Consider the following 22,682-nt stretch of genomic DNA (forward strand, 5'->3'; position numbering starts at 1 on the left):
GCCGCACGGCTTCACTGCTAGTGTGGATAGAAACAAGCTAACAACATTAGATGATCTCTTAAATTAGCATGTAAAAAAAGTAACATATTAGCATTGTTAACATGGTAATATTCAACACACAAGCCCAGAGCATTGTTGAGCCCATGCCTCAGTACGACAAACAACAGTTTCAGTTTCAGCCTGACAAGCTCAAGATGTTCTAACAGGGCCATTATATGGAGGCTAATGCCACATTTCCATACCAATGGGAAAGACTCCCATGAGGGACAATCACATTACTCCTGTTCTGGCCTCCCTACATTGACTCACTGTTAGTGTTTGGATCCATTTTAAAATTTTATTCGTGACTTTTAAAGCCTTAAATGTCCTCACTCCCAATTATATCTCAGATTTACTGACGTGGTACATCCCCAGCTGCAGAAGGAGCCCCACTGGTCAAAGTCAAGGTTTGTGACAAAGGGTGACCAGGCTTTTGTTTTTAGAGTCCCCACACTCTGGAACTGCCTCCAGACAGAAATCAGATGCTGTAACTCATTAACTTTCTGTGAGTCATTGGTAATGTTTGATATGTTGTTTTAATTTTATCTTGTTTTATCCCTGATTATTGTTGTAACATAGCCTATTGCCTCCTTTCACCTATTGTCAGACCCTTTTACATAATGTTAATATATGTTTTTATTTATGCTGTTACTTTTACCAAATTCCCATTAAACCATGATGGCACTCAGTAGAGGTCGTACCTCTGCAAAGGCCAAACATTCATACCTGTATAAACTCATAGATGATTATATAGATAAATCATAGATTTTTACATAAATATTTATACATTATTTCCTGAGAAATTGATGAAAATGTTGAAAAACAACAAAATTGAATAAGTTCTTCCCTGGTCCACACTTCATCCCTCTGCCAAGTTTGATGCAGATTGGTCAAGTACCTTTTCTGTAATCCTCCAGACAAACAAATGACCAACAAACAAACAAACAGGTAAAAACATAAATGTTCTTGGTGGAGTTACTTTGTGTCATGTGAGAATCCTTTTTTTCGGATATACAGTATATCAATTAGCACCATATCCAAACATATCATAGGCTTTAGAAAAATGTGACAATTTGAAAACCATAGAAGAAACTGGAGGAAGCTGCTGAGGAGAAGGATGTTTGGGCTGCTTTGTTGGTCTGTTGCTACCATGACGTCAACCAAGATTAGTTATTTAAAAATCTGGATGAATGAATGAACAAAGGGACGGAAAGACCAAATGAAGAAGCAAACAAAAAAAGGAGAACCTAAAAGATATGATGTCAGTGTGAATTAATGCTGAGTCCACAAAATAATATGGAAGAAAAAATGTGATTTAATGTTAGAAACTGGAAAGGCACTCAGTACAGAGTGCAGAGCTCTGCCAAGGTCAAAGCATCTTTCGTTCTCAAATCTGGTGCAAATCGACTTAGTATTTGTTGCACAATCCTGCTGACAAACAAACAAACAAACAAGTTCAAGTCAAGTCAAGTTCTGGTCTGGAAAATAATGCAGGAAAATGTTGATGAATTTTATAAAAGTTCTTAATATGTACAACCTCAGAAGTGAACATCAAATTGGCCAGTACATTTATCTAAAGACAAATTCATTATCCTTAAAATCACATCTTGCAGCCCTTTCTTTGACTCTGATGAATCCCCTCTGAATATCCACGTAAACATTTGAAGAACAAGATGATCTTGATAAAACCAAATCAATGGAGTAACAATTATGCTTGGTTCCCTGACTCTGATCTGCCTTAAGCTCAGGCTGCATTCTTTAAAATCCTGCTTGTCTGACCTGAACATAGCGATTTCTGAGATTCCCTCAAAGGTAAACAGTCTTGCTTAGCGTCTTTCTGGTGAGGCTGGCCGTTCTCCTACATATAAACAACAGCAGCTATCAGTTCGAGACAGGCTAAATGTTTTCATTAAGCTAAGGGCCTCCCCATGTCCCCATTTCCTCTGCTGTCATGGAGGGGTAGGCTACAGGATGGGGGTGATTAGATAGCGCCAAGCACACACATTGGCGCCTTCTCATCCTGTGAAGCTTTCTTGGTGTGGTGCAGTGGAGGGTTGAGACTACATTGTCGTGTTCTAATCAATCAAACCTGTCTCACCGCTGCACTACTGAGCGAGAAGGGAACTTTCTTCCTGCGTGGATAGCTCACGCAGTAACGCTGTAACCACACACTGTGAGGAATGCAACAGCTCTTGTGGCTGCAGTGCATTTGAGTCTAATTAAGAACTGGCAGCTGCAAACTTATTATCTTTCCCTTGTATGGAATTCCAACTGATTTCCACTGAACCATTCACTGAATAACTTTCTCAGTCTGGATCTCATTAACTCGCTGGTGATCTTGGTTAAGAAAAAAGTTCAGTTTAAGCCAATGAACATCTGTTAGCGGATGAAAATGGGTCGAGAAAATCTGCATATCTTTTCTGTATCTCCACTGACTTGTTGACGGGGGATTACATAAAAGAGACTATCAGGAGTAGTGTGACAAGAACACCACTCAGCAAAGCAGTATATATAGGCTACTGCATAAGAGCCAGTGTTCAGTCTTTGGCTGCCCTCAGAGTGTGAATTATACAATCACAATTGGGGAGGGTTTGACTTTTTCTCTGAAATGAAAGGGAACCCAGTGCAAGTGCATGCGTCAGTGAACTGAAGTGTTACAGTCCTTACAGTATCTTGCTTTTTTGAACTAAAGCTGCCAAATAAATACAGTGGGGAAGAATGATTAATATTTCCCTCTGAAATGTGGTCAAATGAAATATAAATGGACCTCAAAATTACCTCGGAATTGTACTTAAATGCAGTACTTAGAGTAAATGTACTTAATTACTTTCCACCGCTGTTAATACAATTACTCAGCCTTCAGCACACATGGATTTCAATATTGTTCAATTACCCCACAGGTAAATCTCTACACATAACTACCTCTCTGTATCTATATCTATATCTACAGTAAATAAAACATACACTTCAACTGATATTAGTTTTTTTTTCAGTGACATTTTTGTAAAGTGGTTAAGTGGCCCCGGCCACAGCAGCACATCCCTCAGTTTCTGCGCCGGTGCTCCTGCTGCTTCTCTAAATTGAGAGCGCCCTGATCTGAATCTACTGCAGGTAATACACTGACTATAGAAAAGTACATCACACAACCCCACGTCAAATAAGATGGACTATCACATTAACAGCTGTTCACTTATCATTCTAGAAGAAACGTTGCAACTTCAGCATCGAACTTGTTTTGCTTCTATTTCCATTATTTCTTTTCTTCCTCCTGCTGAAGCGTGCATGTTAACCAAATAGCTCGGGCCCAGGCGGCTATAGTACTGTTGTAAAACGTCGCCTACTATGTGGCAAACTTGTTAAGCAGTTGCTTATTTACACATCCAGTAGATACAGTGCAACATTATTACTCATATGGGCTTTGTTTCCAGACCTGCTGAAAATCCAAAATTCACTCTCCTTTTGACTCTAGGAGGAAATATCTGTCTCATTAGCAGGTAAATGCTACAGTACTTACAGTTGCTATTTTTTGTCTTGGTCTAGAGCAGGTAGTGTTCAGTGGGTTTTTAGAGGGTTTTTGCTGAAAATAGCTGCCTACTGAGGCTGAAAACAATTTAATTTAAGATAAACACAAAGCTTGTGCTACAGAAAATGGACCACTCAGTGAATAGCTCCCTAAGCTTAACATGTCCTATGATAACTATTAATTTAGCTGTACAGACTAATGAGCAGTGATAACTAACATGTCTTTGGGGTCATCAGGTGGGAACCTCCTTTCACCAGTGTTTCGTCTAGTTGGTCCCACAACACCTCCAGGAGGCTAGACAGTGATCACTGGCGTCCCAGAGTCACTCCCCTAATGCCAGCCATCACTGCTCCTCACACCACCATTTTCTTTATCTTGCCTATGCTACCACAAACAACACCATCATCAACTCTGACAAAACACACTAGCAGATTCAGCAAACAAACTCCCCTAAACAGTTGTAGAAAGTGGCGGCCATTTTGAAGGAGGCAGAGTCAAGGAGAGAAGCCTTTTTGAGCTAAACTCTCCCCCGCCGGATTAGGCTGTGCTCTTGCCCCCCCCACCCCCCCACTCTCCAAGACAATGAGGGATGTAGAGTCAGGGAGAGGGGCCTTTTTAGGCTGGCTCTCCCCCACCGGATTAGGCTGTGCTCTACACCTCCCATACTCTCCAACACCACACCATGCAACTCACCTAAAACAAACAAACTCACCTAAACAGCCACAGACACACTATAAACCAATTCGATACAAGCAAACAATACAGGCCACCTCACCTGGACTAACCGCATGGTCTCAAAGAGGCTCACACAGGCCACACCCCCACTTAAAAACACTTCCTCTTCCTGGATTTCTTCCTTGCTTCTCCTAAGAGTCTATCTATCCTAAGTGCTCCCCCTGCTGGGCCCCCAGCTACCATTACTCCTTCTCATCCAAATCCACTGACTGGATCTTGCTGCCTCATCTGACATGTCCTTTACAATTTTCCTCACACTCTGTCCACTTGCTCCTAACTCCCTTACCAAAGAGACAACAGACCTTGCAACAAATCCTCTACATCCTACTTCCACTGGACAAATCCTAACTTTCCATCCTCGCTGCTCTGCTTCTGCCCCTAACTCTGCATACCTGAGCTTTTTCCTTTCATATGCTTCCTCAACTAAGGCCTCCCACGGAACAGTCAGCTCTATGAAATATACTTTCATTCTACTCCTAGACCACAAGACTATATCAGGCCTTAGCTTTGTAATGGCTATTTCCTGGGGAACAAGAAGCTTTCCTCCTAAATCTACCTGCATTTCCCAATCACAAGCACCTTCTAAGCTGCCTTGCCTTCTTGTTGTCTTACCAACTTTCTCTCCCTCTTGAACAAACTTGATTGCACCTTTCTTTGTTTTAGGTCCTCCTAAATTTGCCTGCCTCCGTAACTCTTCAATTCCTGCAGCTAGGCTTTTTAGAACCTGGTTATGTCGCCACATATACCTGCCTTGCGACAGACTAACCTTACACCCTGACAGAATGTGCTTTAAAGTTGCCGTACCTGAACACAATGAACATAGTGGGTCTCCATTTACCCAGAGTTTTAGGTTCTGGGGAGTTGGCAGTACATCATAAGTTGCCCCTATCAAGAATCTAATACTACTTTCCTCCATGCTCCAGAGTTCTTTCCAGCTAAGCTTTTTCTTATCTACACCTTCCCAATTCACCCACTGTCCCTGCTTAGCCTGGGCCACTGCCTTAGCACCCCTTAATAATTCCTCCTGTCTACGAACCTGCTCCACAACTAGCTTTCTCTTCTCCTTGGGACCTGCTCTACTCCACACCGGTTTGCCTGGGCCAAGCCCCAAGCCTCCCCGGCCTATTTGGACATTACCCACAATCTCTGTATGCCTAAGCGTTGCTTCTGCCTCCTGCACTGCGATTCTTGGATTCCACTTTCTCCCCTTGATTGGGTTTGGAACCACCTTACTAACTACCGCATCTTTGCTCCCAGATAACAGGAGCTCTGTCCTAACCTTGGTACATTTAAACTCCTCCACTACACTAGTTACTGGGAGCTGAAGTATGCCTTTCCCATACAGTGCCACTGTGCTTAAACATCTAGGAACACCTAGCCACTTCCTAATGTAAAAGCTAACTAATTTTTCCATTTTTTCTGCAGTGGATATTGGAATCTCATATACAGACAGTGGCCACATCAGCCTGGGAAATAACCCAAACTGCAGACACCACAGTTTCAACTTTCCTGGCAGCCCTGATTTATCTATTCTATCCAGTCCCTCAGCAACATCCTTCCGAAACTGCACTACCTGTTCTCCGTCATTCAAGTCTGCCTTGTACCACCTACCTAGACTCTTTACTGATTTTTCCCTAATTATTGGAATTTCCTCTTCATCTATTACAAACTTCCTATCACTTAACTTCCCTCTGCTTATTGAGATACTTCTAGACTTACTAGGCTTGATTTTCATACTAGCCCACTTTAAGTTTTTATTAAGTCTCTCAAGTATTCTTTTCATACATGGCACCGTTGTAGTTATCAACGTCATGTCATCCATGTAGGCCCTAATTGGTGTAAGGCGCACCCCATCCTGCCGCCTCTCTCCACCTACAACCCACTTAGAAGCTCTAATGATTACCTCCATCGCCATTGTGAATGCCAATGGAGAAATCGTGCACCCTGCCATGATGCCTATTTCTAGCCTCTGCCATCCTGTTGTGAAGCCTGCTGTGCTTAAGCACAGCCTAATATCTTGGAAATACAATTTTACTAAATTAACCACTACTTAAGGTACTTTAAAATAATCAAATGCTTCCCAAATAAGTCTATGTGGCACTGAACCAAATGCGTTTGCTAAATCGAAAAATATGACATTCAAGTCTCTTTTCTCTGTCTTGGCTGCCTGAATCTGGTGCCAAATCATGCTAGTGTGCTCTAAACATCCTGCGAACCCTGGTATTCCTGCCTTCTGTACTGCAGTGTCAATTAAGCTATTCCTTTCTAAATACCTAGTTAATCTCCGTGCGACTACGCTAAAGAAGATCTTCCCCTCTACATTTAGGAGAGAGATCATTCGAAACTGACTCAGGTCTGAGGATTCTTTCTCCTTTGGGATAAAAACACCTCCTGCCCTACGCCATGCTCTGGGAATAACCTGTTTCTCCCAAACTATTCTTAATTGCCTCCACAAAAATTTTAGGATATCAGGTGCGCTTTTATAAACCCGGTAGGGGACTCCATTTGGCCCTGGGGCCGAAGAAGCCTTTGCACACCTGACTACCTCCTCAACCTCCTTCCACCTGGGTGGTCTAACATCCATATCATGATCTATCTTTCCTACTGGCGGCATGTCAGGTGGAAGGCCTATTACTCTATTCTGCTCAAAATCTGAATATGTGTTTCTTAGATATTTTTCTACTTCTAACTTTGTTGCCTTAAGCTGCCCTCCCTTTTCCTGGTTAAACAATCCTTTAGCAAACTTGAAAGGGTCCCTGTAAAACGCTGTCCTTACATACTCTTTATTCTTTCTCTTTTTCCTAAGATATTCAGCCCTTCTAAGTACTGCTAGTCTGCCTCTCAAGTCTTCTTGCAACACATTAATTCCTGTGTATTAAAACTGTGCTCTTTCAACCCTCTTTCTGTCTTGCACCCCAAATCTTTCTGCACCATAGGAGTAAATTATATCCCCCATCTTCTCTAGTCTATCGCTTGCATTTCCTCTTAGTCTACTTAGAATTGCTGACAAATCTCTATTGACTGACTCCCATTCTTTCTTGCTATTTGCCCTCGGCCATTTTACTCTAGTTTTCTGCTCCATATTTCTCTCCTTGACTGGCCTATTCACCTCAGTCTCAGCTGCATCCCCTCTTGTACTCTCTGCTATAGTACTGTTGTAAAACGTCGCCTACTATGTGGCAAACTTGTTAAGCAGTTGCTTATTTACACATCCAGTAGATACAGTGCAACATTATTACTCATATGGGCTTTGTTTCCAGACCTGCTGAAAATCCAAAATTCACTCTCCTTTTGACTCTAGGAGGAAATATCTGTCTCATTAGCAGGTAAATGCTACAGTACTTACAGTTGCTATTTTTTGTCTTGGTCTAGAGCAGGTAGTGTTCAGTGGGTTTTTAGAGGGTTTTTGCTGAAAATAGCTGCCTACTGAGGCTGAAAACAAGACTATGAGAGCAGCGCGAGGGAACCAAAATAGTGAAGTTGTGGGCTGGAGACTATGAAACACACTCACTAGCTCTGTAAAGTTGAGGTGAGCTGCAGATTCAGGTGATAATTCTCTGTAGATTAATCACCATGAGCAACCTCTGTCACATTGTTTTCACATTGTCATTAAATTGTTGTTATAGAAATACTGATTATAGCCACTTTAAATATATTGGGCAAAAGCAGCTCTAGACAGTAGAGACAGCAGTGCTCGGATGGGCAGGATGCAAGTTTTTATTTTTAAATGAACTCAACAAAAATGCAGAACAACTCCTGTCTAACTCAATATAGCACATGTTGGAATATACTTTTCTGGTGCTGTCATCCATACCAAGAATATGCACAGAAAAAAAAAAAAAATTACCTCACTCCAGTCAGAAAGTGTAAATGAGAGAACAATGTAATAGCTCCCGTGTTGCACTTTGTGCAGTGAACAAACGTATCACTGCTTTTGAGGCTAAGTGCAGGCGACAGCGCCCTAAAGCAGCTTCTCCTCGCTATTTACCAGCCAGTGGTGTGCAGCCTTACTTATTCAGGTCACGTAAGAGGGAGACAAGCCACCAGCAGCGGAGAAAAAGACATGAAATGTCTCTTCACATAGAACCATTTTCATCACTGAATGAAATCTTTCATTTTTTAAAAGTTTTGCTAAAGCGACATGTTGTGACTTAGATCTAAGCTTCTCCTGCCAGATGCTGAGAAGCTAGATATGGGTCATAAGAAATTCCGAATGTCAGCTCAGGCTGGTTGGAGGGCAGCGGGGCGGCAGTAAATGAGTGGTACAGAGAGTTATAATTGGACAAAGTGGGATACAGAGGAGGGTGGTAGAAGCATGTCTTTATCCCAGTGTTGTTCCACAGTTAGAGAGTTGTGAATGAACTTTTGAACTTAATCTGAGAGCGGCTTGTGAACTGACAGTATGAATGCATTCTTGTGGGGAGACAACCCAACATTAAATAGGAGCTCTGCTTTCCATGTTCTGGAGGGATTCTTTTGTTTTAAAGCAGACGCAATCACAATAGATCATCAGGATCTTTTTGTGAATGTGCACATTATGTTTCTGACACTTCTGAATGGAGTGATCTGCTACTGGCGCATAATTTAGCAGTTCTTCATCGATGTAATCTCATGAATAATATTACACTAATAAACACTCTATTAGGACCACTCGTGAAATCTTTATGAATAATGTATCATTTCAGAACAGCATCTTATTTATTACAGTAATATTAATCCTGATGTATTTTAAATGTTAATCCCTACACTCTCATGATTTTGCATGTATGAAAATAATAAGAGGAAATTCAGTGTGGTGTTACCGTCTAAGGAGCTTACATTAATAGAATTATTATTCTGTGTCAAGGCTAGAGACGGCTGATGTAGAGAAAACTGTGAAGTTCATCGCATATTCCATAATGACTATAAAGAATTCACAAGCGAGACTGTTAACTGAATCAGTAAAGGAGAAAAGTAATCATTGAAAACACTGTATGTTCTCACATGCAATACTCATCTCATGCTGTGACGGGATATTATTCTGGATTCACTGTAGCAGTAAACAGTAAAACGCTGCCATGTTGTAATGATCCAAATGTATGGAGACACAATAAACAAGAATAATGGATTATTCATCAACAAATGAATTATATGTTTTAACGTCTCTAAAAGGTCAAGGGGAAATGGGTTTGTCAGATAGAAGCATAAATGAACTTAAGTGAGCACTTGAGGGACTTGAGGGATTTAGGAGGTGAATGACGTAAAAACAAAGCTTGTTTGTTCCTTTTGACAGCGACTGTGGAGACTCTTTGCCAACATAGCAGATGTTTCTCATTACAACAGCTCACCACAGAGCCACAGGTGTCAAATCAGTTCCACGAGTCAGCTACATTGTGTTCCTAAACCTTTGGCAAGGGCGACTTTGACACTAAACTCTTTCAGAGAAATAATGCAAAAAAGAGACACTGTATGTAAATATATATGTATATGTGTGTATATATATATATATATATCTATATAGTATATATAGATATATATATATGCTTTTCACATCCAGAGAATAAAGCACCACCAGTTACATTCAGACAGCAGTGTGGAGTCAATGTGTCAAGACTACCAAAGTTAAATACAGTACAGTATAAACAAAAACTACAGACATTGTCCTCAATGCTTTAACAACATTGTGTAACAAACCCCTTGGAGAGTCATATGAAAATAATTCACACATAAATACACAACTTAAATGTACAAAAGGAGTTACTACATTTGCCAAAGTTCTCCACGGATTGTGATGAAATGACTGTGGCTTCATAAATTATCGTGATGCATGACTCCACAGTAAATGACTCTGATTTATGAAGACTTCACGATGCAGTCGTCGCACATTACTCAATCGCTGCAAAGCAGTACTTGACAGCCATGAATGTGGGCGGTACAGTTTATGATTAAATTGAGAGACTGTCCTGCAGATCTGAGGTAAGAAAGTGCAAACTCTAACTGTGATAGTGCAGCTTGAAACTGACTGCTGTGAATTGAACCCCTTTACCTCAAACACCGACAGCCAAGTGTCAATGTTTCCTGCTCTGTGTAGAATCAAGCGCTTTATGTTCTCACAGCTGAGCTAAAGCCTGTTGACCAAGGATAAACCTAAGATCTTTTTTTTTTTGGAAAATGGTGATTTTGGAGCATGTATCTGAAAAAAAAAATCTAAATTTCCACCAACAGATTATACAACAATTGTGAAACGGGATGTACATATTTGTTTCCAATACTCTCCATTGACATAGAAAAGAAAAAAACACACCCTTTGGAAGGCTGAATGCGAGTCTTCACATAATTAGACTTGCACTACGTTTGTGTCATGAAACATATTTATGTCTGAGTGGTGATAACATGGCATGAGTAACTCACACAGAACGTAGTGGTACTTTTCTTTCTTCACTTTCAAATACAGGCAAAATAGGAAGATGACAGAATATACCAAAGATGATGACAAACGACACGGACAGATAAATACAGTAGCTCATTGAAAGCTCTCAGTTAGTCAGCCCGGCCCGTTTCCCACCCCTCCCTTTTTGAAAAACACAAGTAGAACAAATAGCTTCTTCATCAACGTCCAACACACTGTCACATAAGACGGCCGCTTCATGGTTGAATGCTTTTGAGTATGACGTACTCATAAATACTGTATATATAAATCATGCACACACACACATACGCACACTCACGCGTTCAGAAATGCTAGATTTACAAAATTATTTACATCAGCTGATAGTGAGTCATGTTCCCAGCATTTTGGACAATGTGTTAAAGATGTTCTGAAATGAAGAAAAAAACAAAACAATAAAGGTTTGGGGGATTTGAATGGGTGAAACAGACAACATGACTGTGAAAAGGTGCAATGTTTATTGAACAGGTCTGGATGCAGCCTGCTTTAGTTAAATGCTTTACAGAGAATGGTTTTTGCAGTATGTTTTTTGCACAGCTTCTTGTGAGACATGATAATCACATCACATGCACTTCTCAATAAGGCTGCGTTCAGACTGATATCAGCAATACGTGAAAAAAAATCGCAGCTCTCTCCTTCAGTTGAAGGAGGTCACTACGTTGTTGCAGGGGGTTGCCCAAGCAGAGGCTCTGGTTAAAAAAAAAAAACTAAACAACAATAAAAAAAACTCATACGGTCGTTGACAAAAAAGTTGAACCTGACTCAACTTATGCCACAATGCAAGACAACATCATCTGTTCTGTTCTGTTTACCTCACAACCATCAAGACGAGAGGCTTAAATGATTGTCACTGTGAAAACCTGTGGAAATTTTAAACCAACTTCCAAAAATATCATCAATCAAAACAAATTAATTTGTGGTTCCATTCCCTACTGTTCTGCAAAGATAAGAAGTTGATACATTGAGATGAACGTAAAAATAAAAGTATTTGGTATCACTAATTCTTGTCAGCTGCCAGTAAAACATCGCGGAGGGAGAGCGTACAACGAGATGACGTAATTAAAAGGGCGTCAGTCTGAATGAATGAACGAAAATGATGTGAAATGTGTTTTTTTTTTTGTTTCTTGTATTAATTTGGGAAAGGTTACAGTCTCCTCATCACCCCACTGTGCAGGAGAAACTTCAGTGGACATCGAGTCACATGCTTCATATATATGTCATGATTCATTCTGTTTCCATTGGACTTTGGCGAACTTGGCTTTCATCGACTGAACCAAAGACTGAACCAACAGACACACATGCCACGAGCTAGCGTAAGCATACACACTTGATCTGGCTAATTGCTATCAGCTTACACTGAATTTTAGAAAGAGAACTATTGTCTTGTCCTTCGTTTCTATAAGTGTAGTTGCACTATGGAGGAACTGATTCATAGATTGTACGAACACAAGGAAATATTACGTGAAATAAAATCTTCTCACCAGTAGCTAAAGCAACACACCCTCACTCAGGCAGCCACCCTGCACTTCTTTTTTCCAACACAGTGCTGTTTTCGGTCTGAACACCCAGTCATGCTTACATGTCAGTTATAATCATAAAGTAATTTGAGAAGAATAAGGCTAAAGACAGCAGTGAATGGGAATGTGATGAATTTATGCTCAACAGAGCCAGGTCTTTAAACTTAACTGTTACATTCAAGTATAATGAGCAGATACTGGAGTACATGTGATTTCATGTTGGCTTCTCGGTGATAATATTGTGTTGACATTACAACCTACCATGTGGTTTAAAGGATACACATGTCAGAAAGGATCGCTTACAGTAAACACAAGCTCAAACATTAGCATAAGCAACATTAAATTTCTAGAAAAAGAAGCGTGCAAGCTAACAGTATGACTCATACCATCATCTGCATACAACATAGAAACAAACACCGAAACAAACAAGAAATGCTTTTAAAGTGTATGTGAAGCTGGCAACATGTCATATTGGTATTAAGTTGGCAGATTTTGAGAAAATGTAGCGCCAACTTAAATAAATACTGTGTGGTATTTATTTTAATTTCATTTAATAAACAAGAATATGTTCAGATAAATTAAGTTTAACATATTGAAAGATACAATATAGCATTAATATATTATTATGCACCTGTTAGATGTCCTGACTCTGTTCTGATTCTGTAATGAAAATAAAAAAATAAATGAGGCAGGCAGGATCTCTTGGTTTGGCACTAACCATGTCGAAAGAATTTTACAGTGTAACCAATGGCTTTTTGTGAACGACATGACCTCAGTATGATAGTCAAGCAGTTAATATTCATCCGTTTAAAAACAATTTTGTCCAGCAGAAAGATTGTGACAATATTGTGATTATCAGAATGCATCTTAGTCCAAGTGAAGCAGTTCAGTTGCAAATTGTAGACAAAAGACAGCGCAGGAACAGCTGTACCGAGCTCACCTCGCAGTACTGTTAAAGGACCTGTGACAGAGAGGTGACTATTTCCTTCCGGTGTAGGTGAGAGCCTGGGGTATACACACCTTTTCCTCTCTCTTTCTTCTGACATCGTGTGTTTAGGAAGAGGAAAATTTTTCCTAGTTGCCACAGAGCTCCAAAAATGCTGCAGTTTTTTTTACGGGTGGGATAGGATGGATAGTATTTGAGAGGAGTGTCGCTGTCAGGCGAAGGGGCTGTCTGATTTTAAGATGGAGGCGTCTGCGTCGTGGTAGCCCTTGCCGTTCATGTGTTCTGTGTGGCTGTCGATGCTGTAGCAGCCCTGTACCTCTGTGATGGAGGAAGCCGTGTAGGAGGCTGAGCGCAGGGCGTCCGAGTGGTTTCCTACGCTGCTGCCAAACTGGATTTGATACTGGTTCCAGTGCCTCCTCAGAACCGCTTGGACCTAACCAGAGAAACCACATTTCAGATATTAATTGGACTACGTAAGAATCATTCGTTGAAATATAACTACAATTCATACATTGAAAATAAAGTTTAACAGTTTGAGAAATACATTATTTGCGTTTTCTTCCAAGAGTAAGATGAGATGATGTCTGGGACATGATTAAGGCTTATTAATTAACATGCTGTATCTCTTTTTTAAGCTGTACACAAACAGAAATATAAAAATGACACTGTGGTTTTAGACGAATTTGCACAGGGTAACTATTTCTTGACAAACAACTGTTTTTTCATCCAGTCAGTACATCTGTCTAGTGTCTCAGCTGGTTGCCTGACAACTTCACTGTGATAGCAAGACCCCATGAAGTCAGTGGAGGACAGCAGCCAAGTGAATTTTTAAACTCTGGACAGAGCCAGGTTAGCTGTTTCCCCCATTTCCAGTCTTAATGCTAAGCTAAGCGAAAAGGCTCCTGTCTCCAGTTCTGTAATTAACGCAGACTTGAGAATGTGTCTGCTGTCATCTCAATCTCTAAGAACCATATCAGTCTTATGTGGTAAGAATGGAGCTAGAGCTAAGACATGGTTACCCTAGCAACAGGCTGGAAGCAGGGGGGCAACAGTGTGTTTTTTATGGGGGCTTTACATGCTGCAGCTGTTTCATTATGGACAAGAGCGCTGAGCACAGTGAGTATGTGCAGATTCGTGGAGTTGTACTGACATAAGTTTGCCAGGTTTGCTACCGTCATACTTTTGCAGAGCATCATGATTCTGCAGAAGCGCTGTGCAGATGGATAAACTGATGTCAAGAAATATTGCATGAAAAATCAAGCACAACTCCCTCTTACTCCACAAACTGTCAGATTAAACAGATGAGATGGTAATTAGTGAGCGTATTCTTTAGCTTCACCACAGCCTTTATGCTAAGCTAAGCTAACCACATCATGAATCCAGCTCTGTACTCAACGCACAGACAGTAAATTGATATTCTTCCTCTAATATAGCTCCTGGAAAGAAAGTGATTCAGCAGATTTTTGTTTGTTTGTTTGTCCTGTTAGAAACCAGTCTAGATATACTGTATATGTTCAACAATTTCTAATTACAGCTGAAGCTTTTGGACTGGTGTTGTCTTGTGGTTTTGATCACATCTTCAATGTGTCTCTCTTCGCTGTAAATTCTCTTGGATGCAACAATGTTGTGAACAAAGAAATATATGCATACATTGCATGTGTCATATGTTTCTGTATATACATAACAATGTAACTGTTTCTTTAAGCATTTAATGAGCTCAGGCTTATTATAAGAGGTTTTTAGGAGGTTACACTTTATTTTTTGTGAACTCCTTTTCTTCACAGCTTAAAGAAGAGTTTCTCAGTGGCTCTTGTAAGACATTCACTTTAGGCAAAAAACAGGCTATTTTGTGTGCAGAACCAATCATCTGCATTATTGATAGCAATCAGTGTACAGCCCATGGCTAATTGCCAACAGTAAATGATCTTTAGTCTCCAGAAAAGTCCTGGAGGAATGAGACTGTCAAGACATAGGCCTACTCCACCATCCTGATCTAATGGTAATGCAGAAGAGGTTGCTCAGTCAACCCCTGACAACAAAGGGGAAATGTCGGTAAGTGTGTGTGTGTGAGATGCAGGTCTAAAAATAACAGTGAAAAGGTGTGACCCCATCTTACTTCGCCATTGAAGAAGCAGAAGATAGTAGCCACCAGCAGACCCTGGAATGTAAAAAAAAAAAAAAAACATCATAAAAAAGACAGATAAAATATACCCTAGTAACTGGTCTTAAGCATCAATCGTCTGTTGTTTGTAGATGATGTCTTAAGGTTTAACATGATGAAGCTCAAATAATGAGAGGTCAAAGTGAATAAATTTTGAGAGCTGATTCAGCCGGTTGCTCAAGACGTTCTCCCTACACTGCCCAACACAGGATGATCAGATAACACCTCGCTAACATCCAACTGATTTCAGCCCCTTTCAGCACAGATAAATCATGCCTTCCTTCCTGCTGTTCTTCACTGGGCTACAATGTAAACAAAGTCTCTTCGGAGGCTGATGGGGATGTTTGTCTTCTACTAAAACCTAAGTCCAGGCAACAGTTCACTTTGTATATATTGCTACATTGGAAGATGCAGACACTTACATGTAATCAAGTTTCATAATAAATGATATACATGCATATACAAGGACAACAGTGCACAGGAGCATTGCAGTTCAAGCAACATAGAGTAAACTTTGAATACCATTCTAAAAATACACATTGCACATGTATTTCAACAGCGTGGCATAATGCACAGCTGTTTATGTATTTAATTATTTATGTATTTAAATGTTCTAAGAAGCTGGTATCCATCACTCAGCCACATCTACAACACTGCGCATAGTTCAGGCACGGTTTTTCTCACCTGGTAATGCATTAGTATGTGCATGATGTAGTCGTATATTTCAGAGGAGACCCGTCCCTCTGGCTTGTAGGGAAGCAGGACGTACTGAATTCCCAGGAGAGGCACCAGGATAAGGGTGGCTCTCACTGCTTTCATATAGAGACTCGACTCTGCTTGATGGGTCACCTTCAGTTTGGTGATAAGCACTCGCACGATGTTCAATAGAAAGAACAAATTGACCTGGGGAGCAGCAGAGAGGACATCAACACAAATACATATGCAAATATAAATACATGTAAACATAAATATATAAAAACACACATAAAGCTATAAAGAACACAATTGTAGAAGATTGGTATTCACAACAGTCCCAACAAAAACAGCCACACAGACCCTTGTCTTTTACTGTTACTGTTTTAAAATGAAACAAAAAGTTAATTGACACATAATTCAGATCCTAAAAAGTTATCTATGATTAAGGTTAAAACAAAAAAAATCCATGATGTGCAAAACTACATCAAGCCCTTTTTTGAACGCGAAACCTTAACAGACCACTGTAAAGGTTGTTTGAGGCTGAATCATTTAGTCCTAAGAGAGTCTTAAGGGACTGGATTTCTCTGAAGCTTGCCTGGCTGTGCTGATTAGGTGAATTCCTAGAATGAAACATGGGTCCGGGGACCTGGGCAGATCCTCAGAGGGGCAGATGCATTGATTTCGCAAGATAAACACAATTATGCATGCTATGAAACTGTGTCCTGCTTTCAGGCCCCCCACAGTGTCCACTCGGAAGAAGACAAAAGCAGCTCATTGCTGTTCATTGCGCAATAAAAACAGTGCACCAAGTTAAATATGGAACAAATTAGCTGGTTTATTTTAGCAAATCAATATTATTGTGATTTACTTTGCTGTAATTGGTTATTACCAAAAGAGCAGCGCAGATGGGGCCGTGGATGATGTAGAGCAGCGATGTATTGGAGCTAATCCAACAGCTACAGCGGAGGAGAGGACAAAAGGGAAAAGTTTACACAACAGTGTCAATGAATCACATGACAACTGACCCATGATGCAGATCAATGGTTGTTCTGAGAAATTAATCTGCATGAAAAAGCTTGAGAGTTTTCATGAGAGAAGCTAGGTTGGATGCGTTATGCAAGCTGCATGAGCAGCAGATAATTTTACACAGTCTTTACCATAATATTAATCTTACAAGGCACAGTTATTACATCTCATATTTTAAACACAATTTGGGCAGGATTTGTTTATTTATGTATTTAATCAAGTTGAAATCAGTTAATTCAATGGAATCAATGGTACAAATATCTTCTGAATAAACAGTGAATAAACTGTAATTATTGTGTACTGTACCTGCTTGTTTGCTAATGGCACAACTGTACTTATTGTGCCATTCGCAAACAAGCTAAGCTAAAAAGCGAATAAGTTTGCTAAGTGGCTGTGGGTAAAATTGTTAGCTCACCAGTTCACTTTCACTTTGCGGTGTGAGCCTACTTAAGATATTTCACATTAAATATTTATTATTATTTTATAGATTATATATATATATATATATATATATATATATATATATATATATATATATATATATATATATATAGACTATTATAGCTTAGCTAATGCACTCGAGCACTTACTTGTCATTGTAGTAGTAACTTCGAGCAATGGCATGTATGCAGGCTGGAATGAGAGGAAAGCCTGCAAGAAAAGTAAGAAAATACAAGACTTAAGATTTTGCAGTCTGAAAACCTTACATAGCTGTGACTGTGCCTCATTCATTTTCATATTATAGGATAATTACAGTTTATTAGAATAATGGAATACAGCTGGTTGGACATTATCTCCTACATACCCCAGCCTAGGAGATAATACCACATTAGATGCTGCTTCTCAGCAAACACAGCCACCACGATGAGAGTGTGCAGGTATATTCCCTCACACAGCATCCAGAAGTAATTGCAGCCAAACAAGTACAGATGAATGAATTGGGACACTTTACAGCTCGTCTGAGGAGGAAACATATGCACATAATGAATGTAGATAGTGACTGTGACATTTTCTTTTGTGCAGTACTTTCAAAGTTACATGAAATGAACAAAGAGTGCAGTTTCTGGAACAGTATTATGATTAAATAATGAAAATAGGATGACAAAAGGAACAACTCAAATTGAACAGAAATCTGTTATAAAATGAATTATCAAATTAATAATAAAAACTATTAAAACAAACTACATAAACTCACTGGATTCCTCTGCACCAGCTCCTGGTTGTTTGCCACTGCTGTCAACCAAATGATGGTGATCACAGAGTTGAGAACAAAAGAAAAGAAGAGGTTTTTGTGAAGGGTGATCCTTTGGCAACTTAAACTCCTGCAAGAAGAGAAAATTACATTACACCTGGTGCTGGTGATATACGTGAGGGATGAGAATCCGTCTATAAAGCATGGTGAAATGAGGCTTGTTGGCTCACTTGAAATGGAAGAATATTCCAAGGGAGATGAAGAGGGAGGTCAATGACAGTCCGTGACCTATGAGGGCTAAGTAGAAAAGATTCATTGCAGTCTGGAAGGAAACAAGAGAAAAATATTAGATTATCTGGATCTCCTAATGACTACTAATGTTGTGAGACACTATATTGTTTTATTTTCACCATGATCTTTATATACAGCTACAGGTTTCCATAAATACACTCATATCCTTTCCTCTTACAGTAAATCATTAACTTATGACATCAAATCATGGAAAAGTTAACTGTCAACGGGAAATGAATTAATACGGAGCAGAGAGAGAGAGTTTTTTATGGATATTCATGCCCCCAGAGAAAGCTGTAATGTTATTATTGTGGTGAACCCCTCAACCTTTCACCCAGCACCATCCCCCTCACCAACTTTTCCCACTGATCTAAACTTTGGTCCATACTGAGAAATTGAAAAATTTTCCATACAAGTAGATTGCTATCAAATTTTCAGGGGGCACTCAGAGGCATGAACCCAATGAATCCATCCTCAGGACAAACTGCACATTTTTAGCCACACCACACAATCATTTCAGCACATTTCAGGTAACATGAGCATGACGTGTGCTCAGTTGCGCTTTTTAGTTAACTATATTTAAAACATAAAAATGCATGTAATTTGCACATCAGAGAACTTTAACTGCTATTAAAAAGGTCAGCGCTAACCATGACTGAGTTCTTCTTATTTTATGCTATACAGCTGTATATATTATGTACTTTTAATGCCATATTATAGAGTGACCAACCACTCTGCCTTCATTGGTGTGTTCATTGCAGCGGGTGTAGTTGGTCCACGTCCGGTTGCTCTCAGGATGCAGGAACCAATGACCACTGTCAGTACAAATCTTGGTAACCATCTCTGCAGGTAAAAAATAATGCAAAAAGTTGATATGAGACAGAATACCTCCTAAATACGTGGTAGGTAAAGATGTACTTTTGACATTCTATGTTGCTTTTAAACCATGTTCTAAGAGTATATCAGTCCTTTAGGCTGAATCTTAAAGGATATTTATTATTTGCAGTAAAGCAGGTGGAAAAAATGTGGCAAAAGGTAAAATTATTTGAAAATGAAGTCAAGAACAAGATGCCCATTGACACCCAACTGGACTCTTTGAAAAGGCCCAGAATAGTTTTCTTTGAAGTGGGCCCAGGCATGCACTTTGGGGTGTCCTGTGTCGTTGTTCTTTTCTGGCTGAATGAATTATACAAAAAGGGGAAACACTCAGATATAAAGGGGCACTCCACCAGTTTTACACATGAAGATCCGTTTATTAGTAAGAGGAATAGTACTCAGCCTATAAAAATCTGTTGTGTAATGTCTTCTGTGGTTTTGGAGGAGCTTTAACGCTGATGATGCCATGAATGTTATCTGAGTTTGGGCTTGGCAACCTGCAGGTTTATAACTAAAAACCTCCATTACAAACTACAGGTGAGGATTCGACCCATATTAGGGAGTAAATATCGGGCTAGCTGAACCTCTGCTCTTTGATTTTGCTAAACTAACAAATGTACTGAGCATGTTTGGAAATGTTTAAGTCACAGATTTCACCTGAGGGATCGAAATCCTGGAAGTAGTCCGGGCAGTGCTGCTCAGAGATAACTCCTGCCTTTGTGTCGTCCCAACACAGCCAGCCATCCCAAGTGCGATTACACATGGCCTCTAAAACCATAGAGAGTGTTAGGGGTTACCAAGCATCGGACATTATACTGATCAAATGATTTATTCAGTTGGTGTTTTCCAATAAAACTTTACAATAAGTTGATGTAAAAGAGAAAAAGCAGTGTTCATGTTTCAGTGCTATGAACGTCAATCAGTCAATCCTTTCTGCAGACCATCTTATTATCTTTGTTCTTGCATACTGATTAAAAAAGTTTCTCAAATGCTTCAAACTACTGAATATTAAATATGATAAGCCCAAAATTAGCAACATAGATTTCTACAAGTAGTGTTTTCCAGTTATTTCTTACTGCCATTCAATGTAGACAGCTTTAAAGTTCAGAAACATGAAACACCATAGCTACCTTGTCTGCCGTTGGTGTTATCCTTCATTATCTTTTGATAGCACTCAAACTGTGCAGTTACTATCTTGTTCCTGGTCAGTCCCATGTCATGGTAGACATTGGTTGGATGCTGGTGTTGGGTTTCATTGACCTCCAGGCTAGCCTTCACAAAAAACTGGAAAAAGGAAAGAGCGAAAATGTGAATAGATTGATTCAGCCATTTTTTAACCAAGAGATATAATTCTACAGAGATTGTGGAAATGTCACACAGAAGATATATTGGACAAGAATATTTTCGTAAATAAAAAAATTATTGTTGTTAAGTTACAAATTAGTTAATAATAATTAATAATGATGCTTTGCAAATACTTTTGTGTGTGTGCTTGCGTGCTTGTACTTTTTAAAAATCAGTAATTTCACTCTTACGTAATTATTTTTAAAGTCAAGTATTTTACTCTGCTACATTTAAATTCAAAATTGTTACAGAGTAAAAAATAAAAGTCACATGACAAATTTATGATCCACTGTCTGAGAATGCAACAAAAGAAAATCAGCAGCTGCAGCAGAGAAAAAGCTGATTCAAAGCACCACCCGCTGACCACGACAAGTGTGCCAAATCAAACACACCTGCCATGTTGCGTGACCAACAAGTGTTCAAGAAGATGTTCAAATTCTGATGGTGAATCTTTCAGCTGTGACTTCTACGTTCACTTCCACCTTTCTGTTCACTACCTTTCTGCTGTTTTAAATCATCTCTGTTGTGACAGCAGCTCATTCAGCTCAGTGTTTGAAACATGGAGGAGCGCAGTGACACAGAGGCTGAATGGACTGGTTACATTTTACAGCGAGATTATGGAGGACTTCTCACAGCGAAGTTCGGACAGGTGAGGGCAACGGATGACTGATTGTTGTAACTCACTGCAAGGAGGAGAGCATCAACAACTACTGTGTTGCCTAGCGACATAGAGTTTTGTCTTTGTTTGTTGGCTGCAGCCGCTGTGGAGTTTATGTTGTTCATACATCACCGCCTTTTCTGCTGCTTCAGTCCTCTGTTAATTTTATAAGAAGTGGCAGCTGTTTGATTTATGTAGCTTAACATTGTTACACAAAGTCTGTGGACACCCACCGAGCTGTGTCACCTGGGAATGGTGTATATATATGAAAATCAATGTATATACGCCTATATACATTGTATACATTGATTGTATTTTTATCTAAGTACATTTATACACAAATAATTTTACTTCTACCCAGAAAAATTTCTTTTCAGGGATGGTTCTTTTAGTTGAATATAATTTCCAGTACTGTGTCCAGCTGTGGTGAGACCCGACAGAAAGACGGTCTTAACAGTATTTACGTGCAAGACTGTGTCTGACTCCAATTTTGGCTGTGTATTCTCACTCAGCGGGGATGTATTAAAGTAAGACAGTCTTCACATCCTACTTGGAATGCCTGAAAAGGGAGTCTAACATACACAAGCTTCCATTAAATCCATTTGCGCTGAATGGAAAATATGACATCTATGCAGAGCCACTGCCAACCAGATGTGTCCAGCTTTTTTTATTACACAGCAGATACCAACCTGAAGCAGCTTTTGAATCCTTTGGAAAATCTTCAACATTCTGTAAATAAATCTGAACAGGTTGGTCTAAGTCATAGCTAGTCATAGTTAACTACAATATTTGTAAAATTTAGATACTGTGCATTGGTACAGCAAGATAAATCGTGTGATCCATCACTACAAAGCTGTTTCTTTCACTGAATCAAAAGGCACTTCCAAAAAAAGACAAAACGAAAGAAAATCTGCTGTGTTTTCTGACATATATGTAGCTTCTCCTATGTTTGATTTCTCCACAAATAAAGCTATTCTATGAAGTGTATTTTGTGTGTGTGTTTTCAGTATTTGCTTGTTTGCCTGTGTGCCTGCAGGCTGGCCTACCTTTGCTACATTACACAGCAGTACGAGTGCCACCATCCAACTCCGTCCGATGCTGCCCATCTTGCGTTTGGCCATGTCAGAGCTGGTGGACGGTTTCCCAGCTGCAAATCTGGAATGGAGACCATCATTAAAGTGAAATAAAAATCATTATCTCTGACTGAAATGCTGTGACACCTAGGCTAAATAGCCCACACATAATGACTTA

The 22,682-nt window shown here is 39.7% G+C and overlaps 1 protein-coding gene across 1 annotated transcript in view; it reads right to left on the reverse strand.

The window, feature by feature from the left end:
- Positions 1–9,744: 9,744 nt before the first annotated feature.
- Positions 9,745–22,682, reverse strand: part of calcrla (calcitonin receptor-like a) — a 31,705-nt gene continuing 18,767 nt past the window's right edge. The window contains exons 2-13 of the mRNA XM_056389011.1: positions 22,478–22,586; positions 20,560–20,713; positions 20,087–20,197; positions 19,284–19,396; positions 18,493–18,584; positions 18,266–18,392; positions 17,876–18,029; positions 17,661–17,721; positions 16,934–17,000; positions 16,033–16,251; positions 15,304–15,345; positions 9,745–13,620 (exon numbers count right to left, since the gene is read on the reverse strand). Of these exons, the coding sequence (XP_056244986.1) occupies positions 13,399–13,620; positions 15,304–15,345; positions 16,033–16,251; positions 16,934–17,000; positions 17,661–17,721; positions 17,876–18,029; positions 18,266–18,392; positions 18,493–18,584; positions 19,284–19,396; positions 20,087–20,197; positions 20,560–20,713; positions 22,478–22,552 (1,437 nt within the window). The 5' untranslated portion in view covers positions 22,553–22,586 and the 3' untranslated portion in view covers positions 9,745–13,398. The remainder of the gene's footprint in view (positions 13,621–15,303; positions 15,346–16,032; positions 16,252–16,933; positions 17,001–17,660; positions 17,722–17,875; positions 18,030–18,265; positions 18,393–18,492; positions 18,585–19,283; positions 19,397–20,086; positions 20,198–20,559; positions 20,714–22,477; positions 22,587–22,682) is intronic.

Source organism: Seriola aureovittata, chromosome 11 (genome assembly GCF_021018895.1).
Source record: "Seriola aureovittata isolate HTS-2021-v1 ecotype China chromosome 11, ASM2101889v1, whole genome shotgun sequence".
Taxonomy (NCBI): Eukaryota; Metazoa; Chordata; class Actinopteri; order Carangiformes; family Carangidae; genus Seriola; species Seriola aureovittata.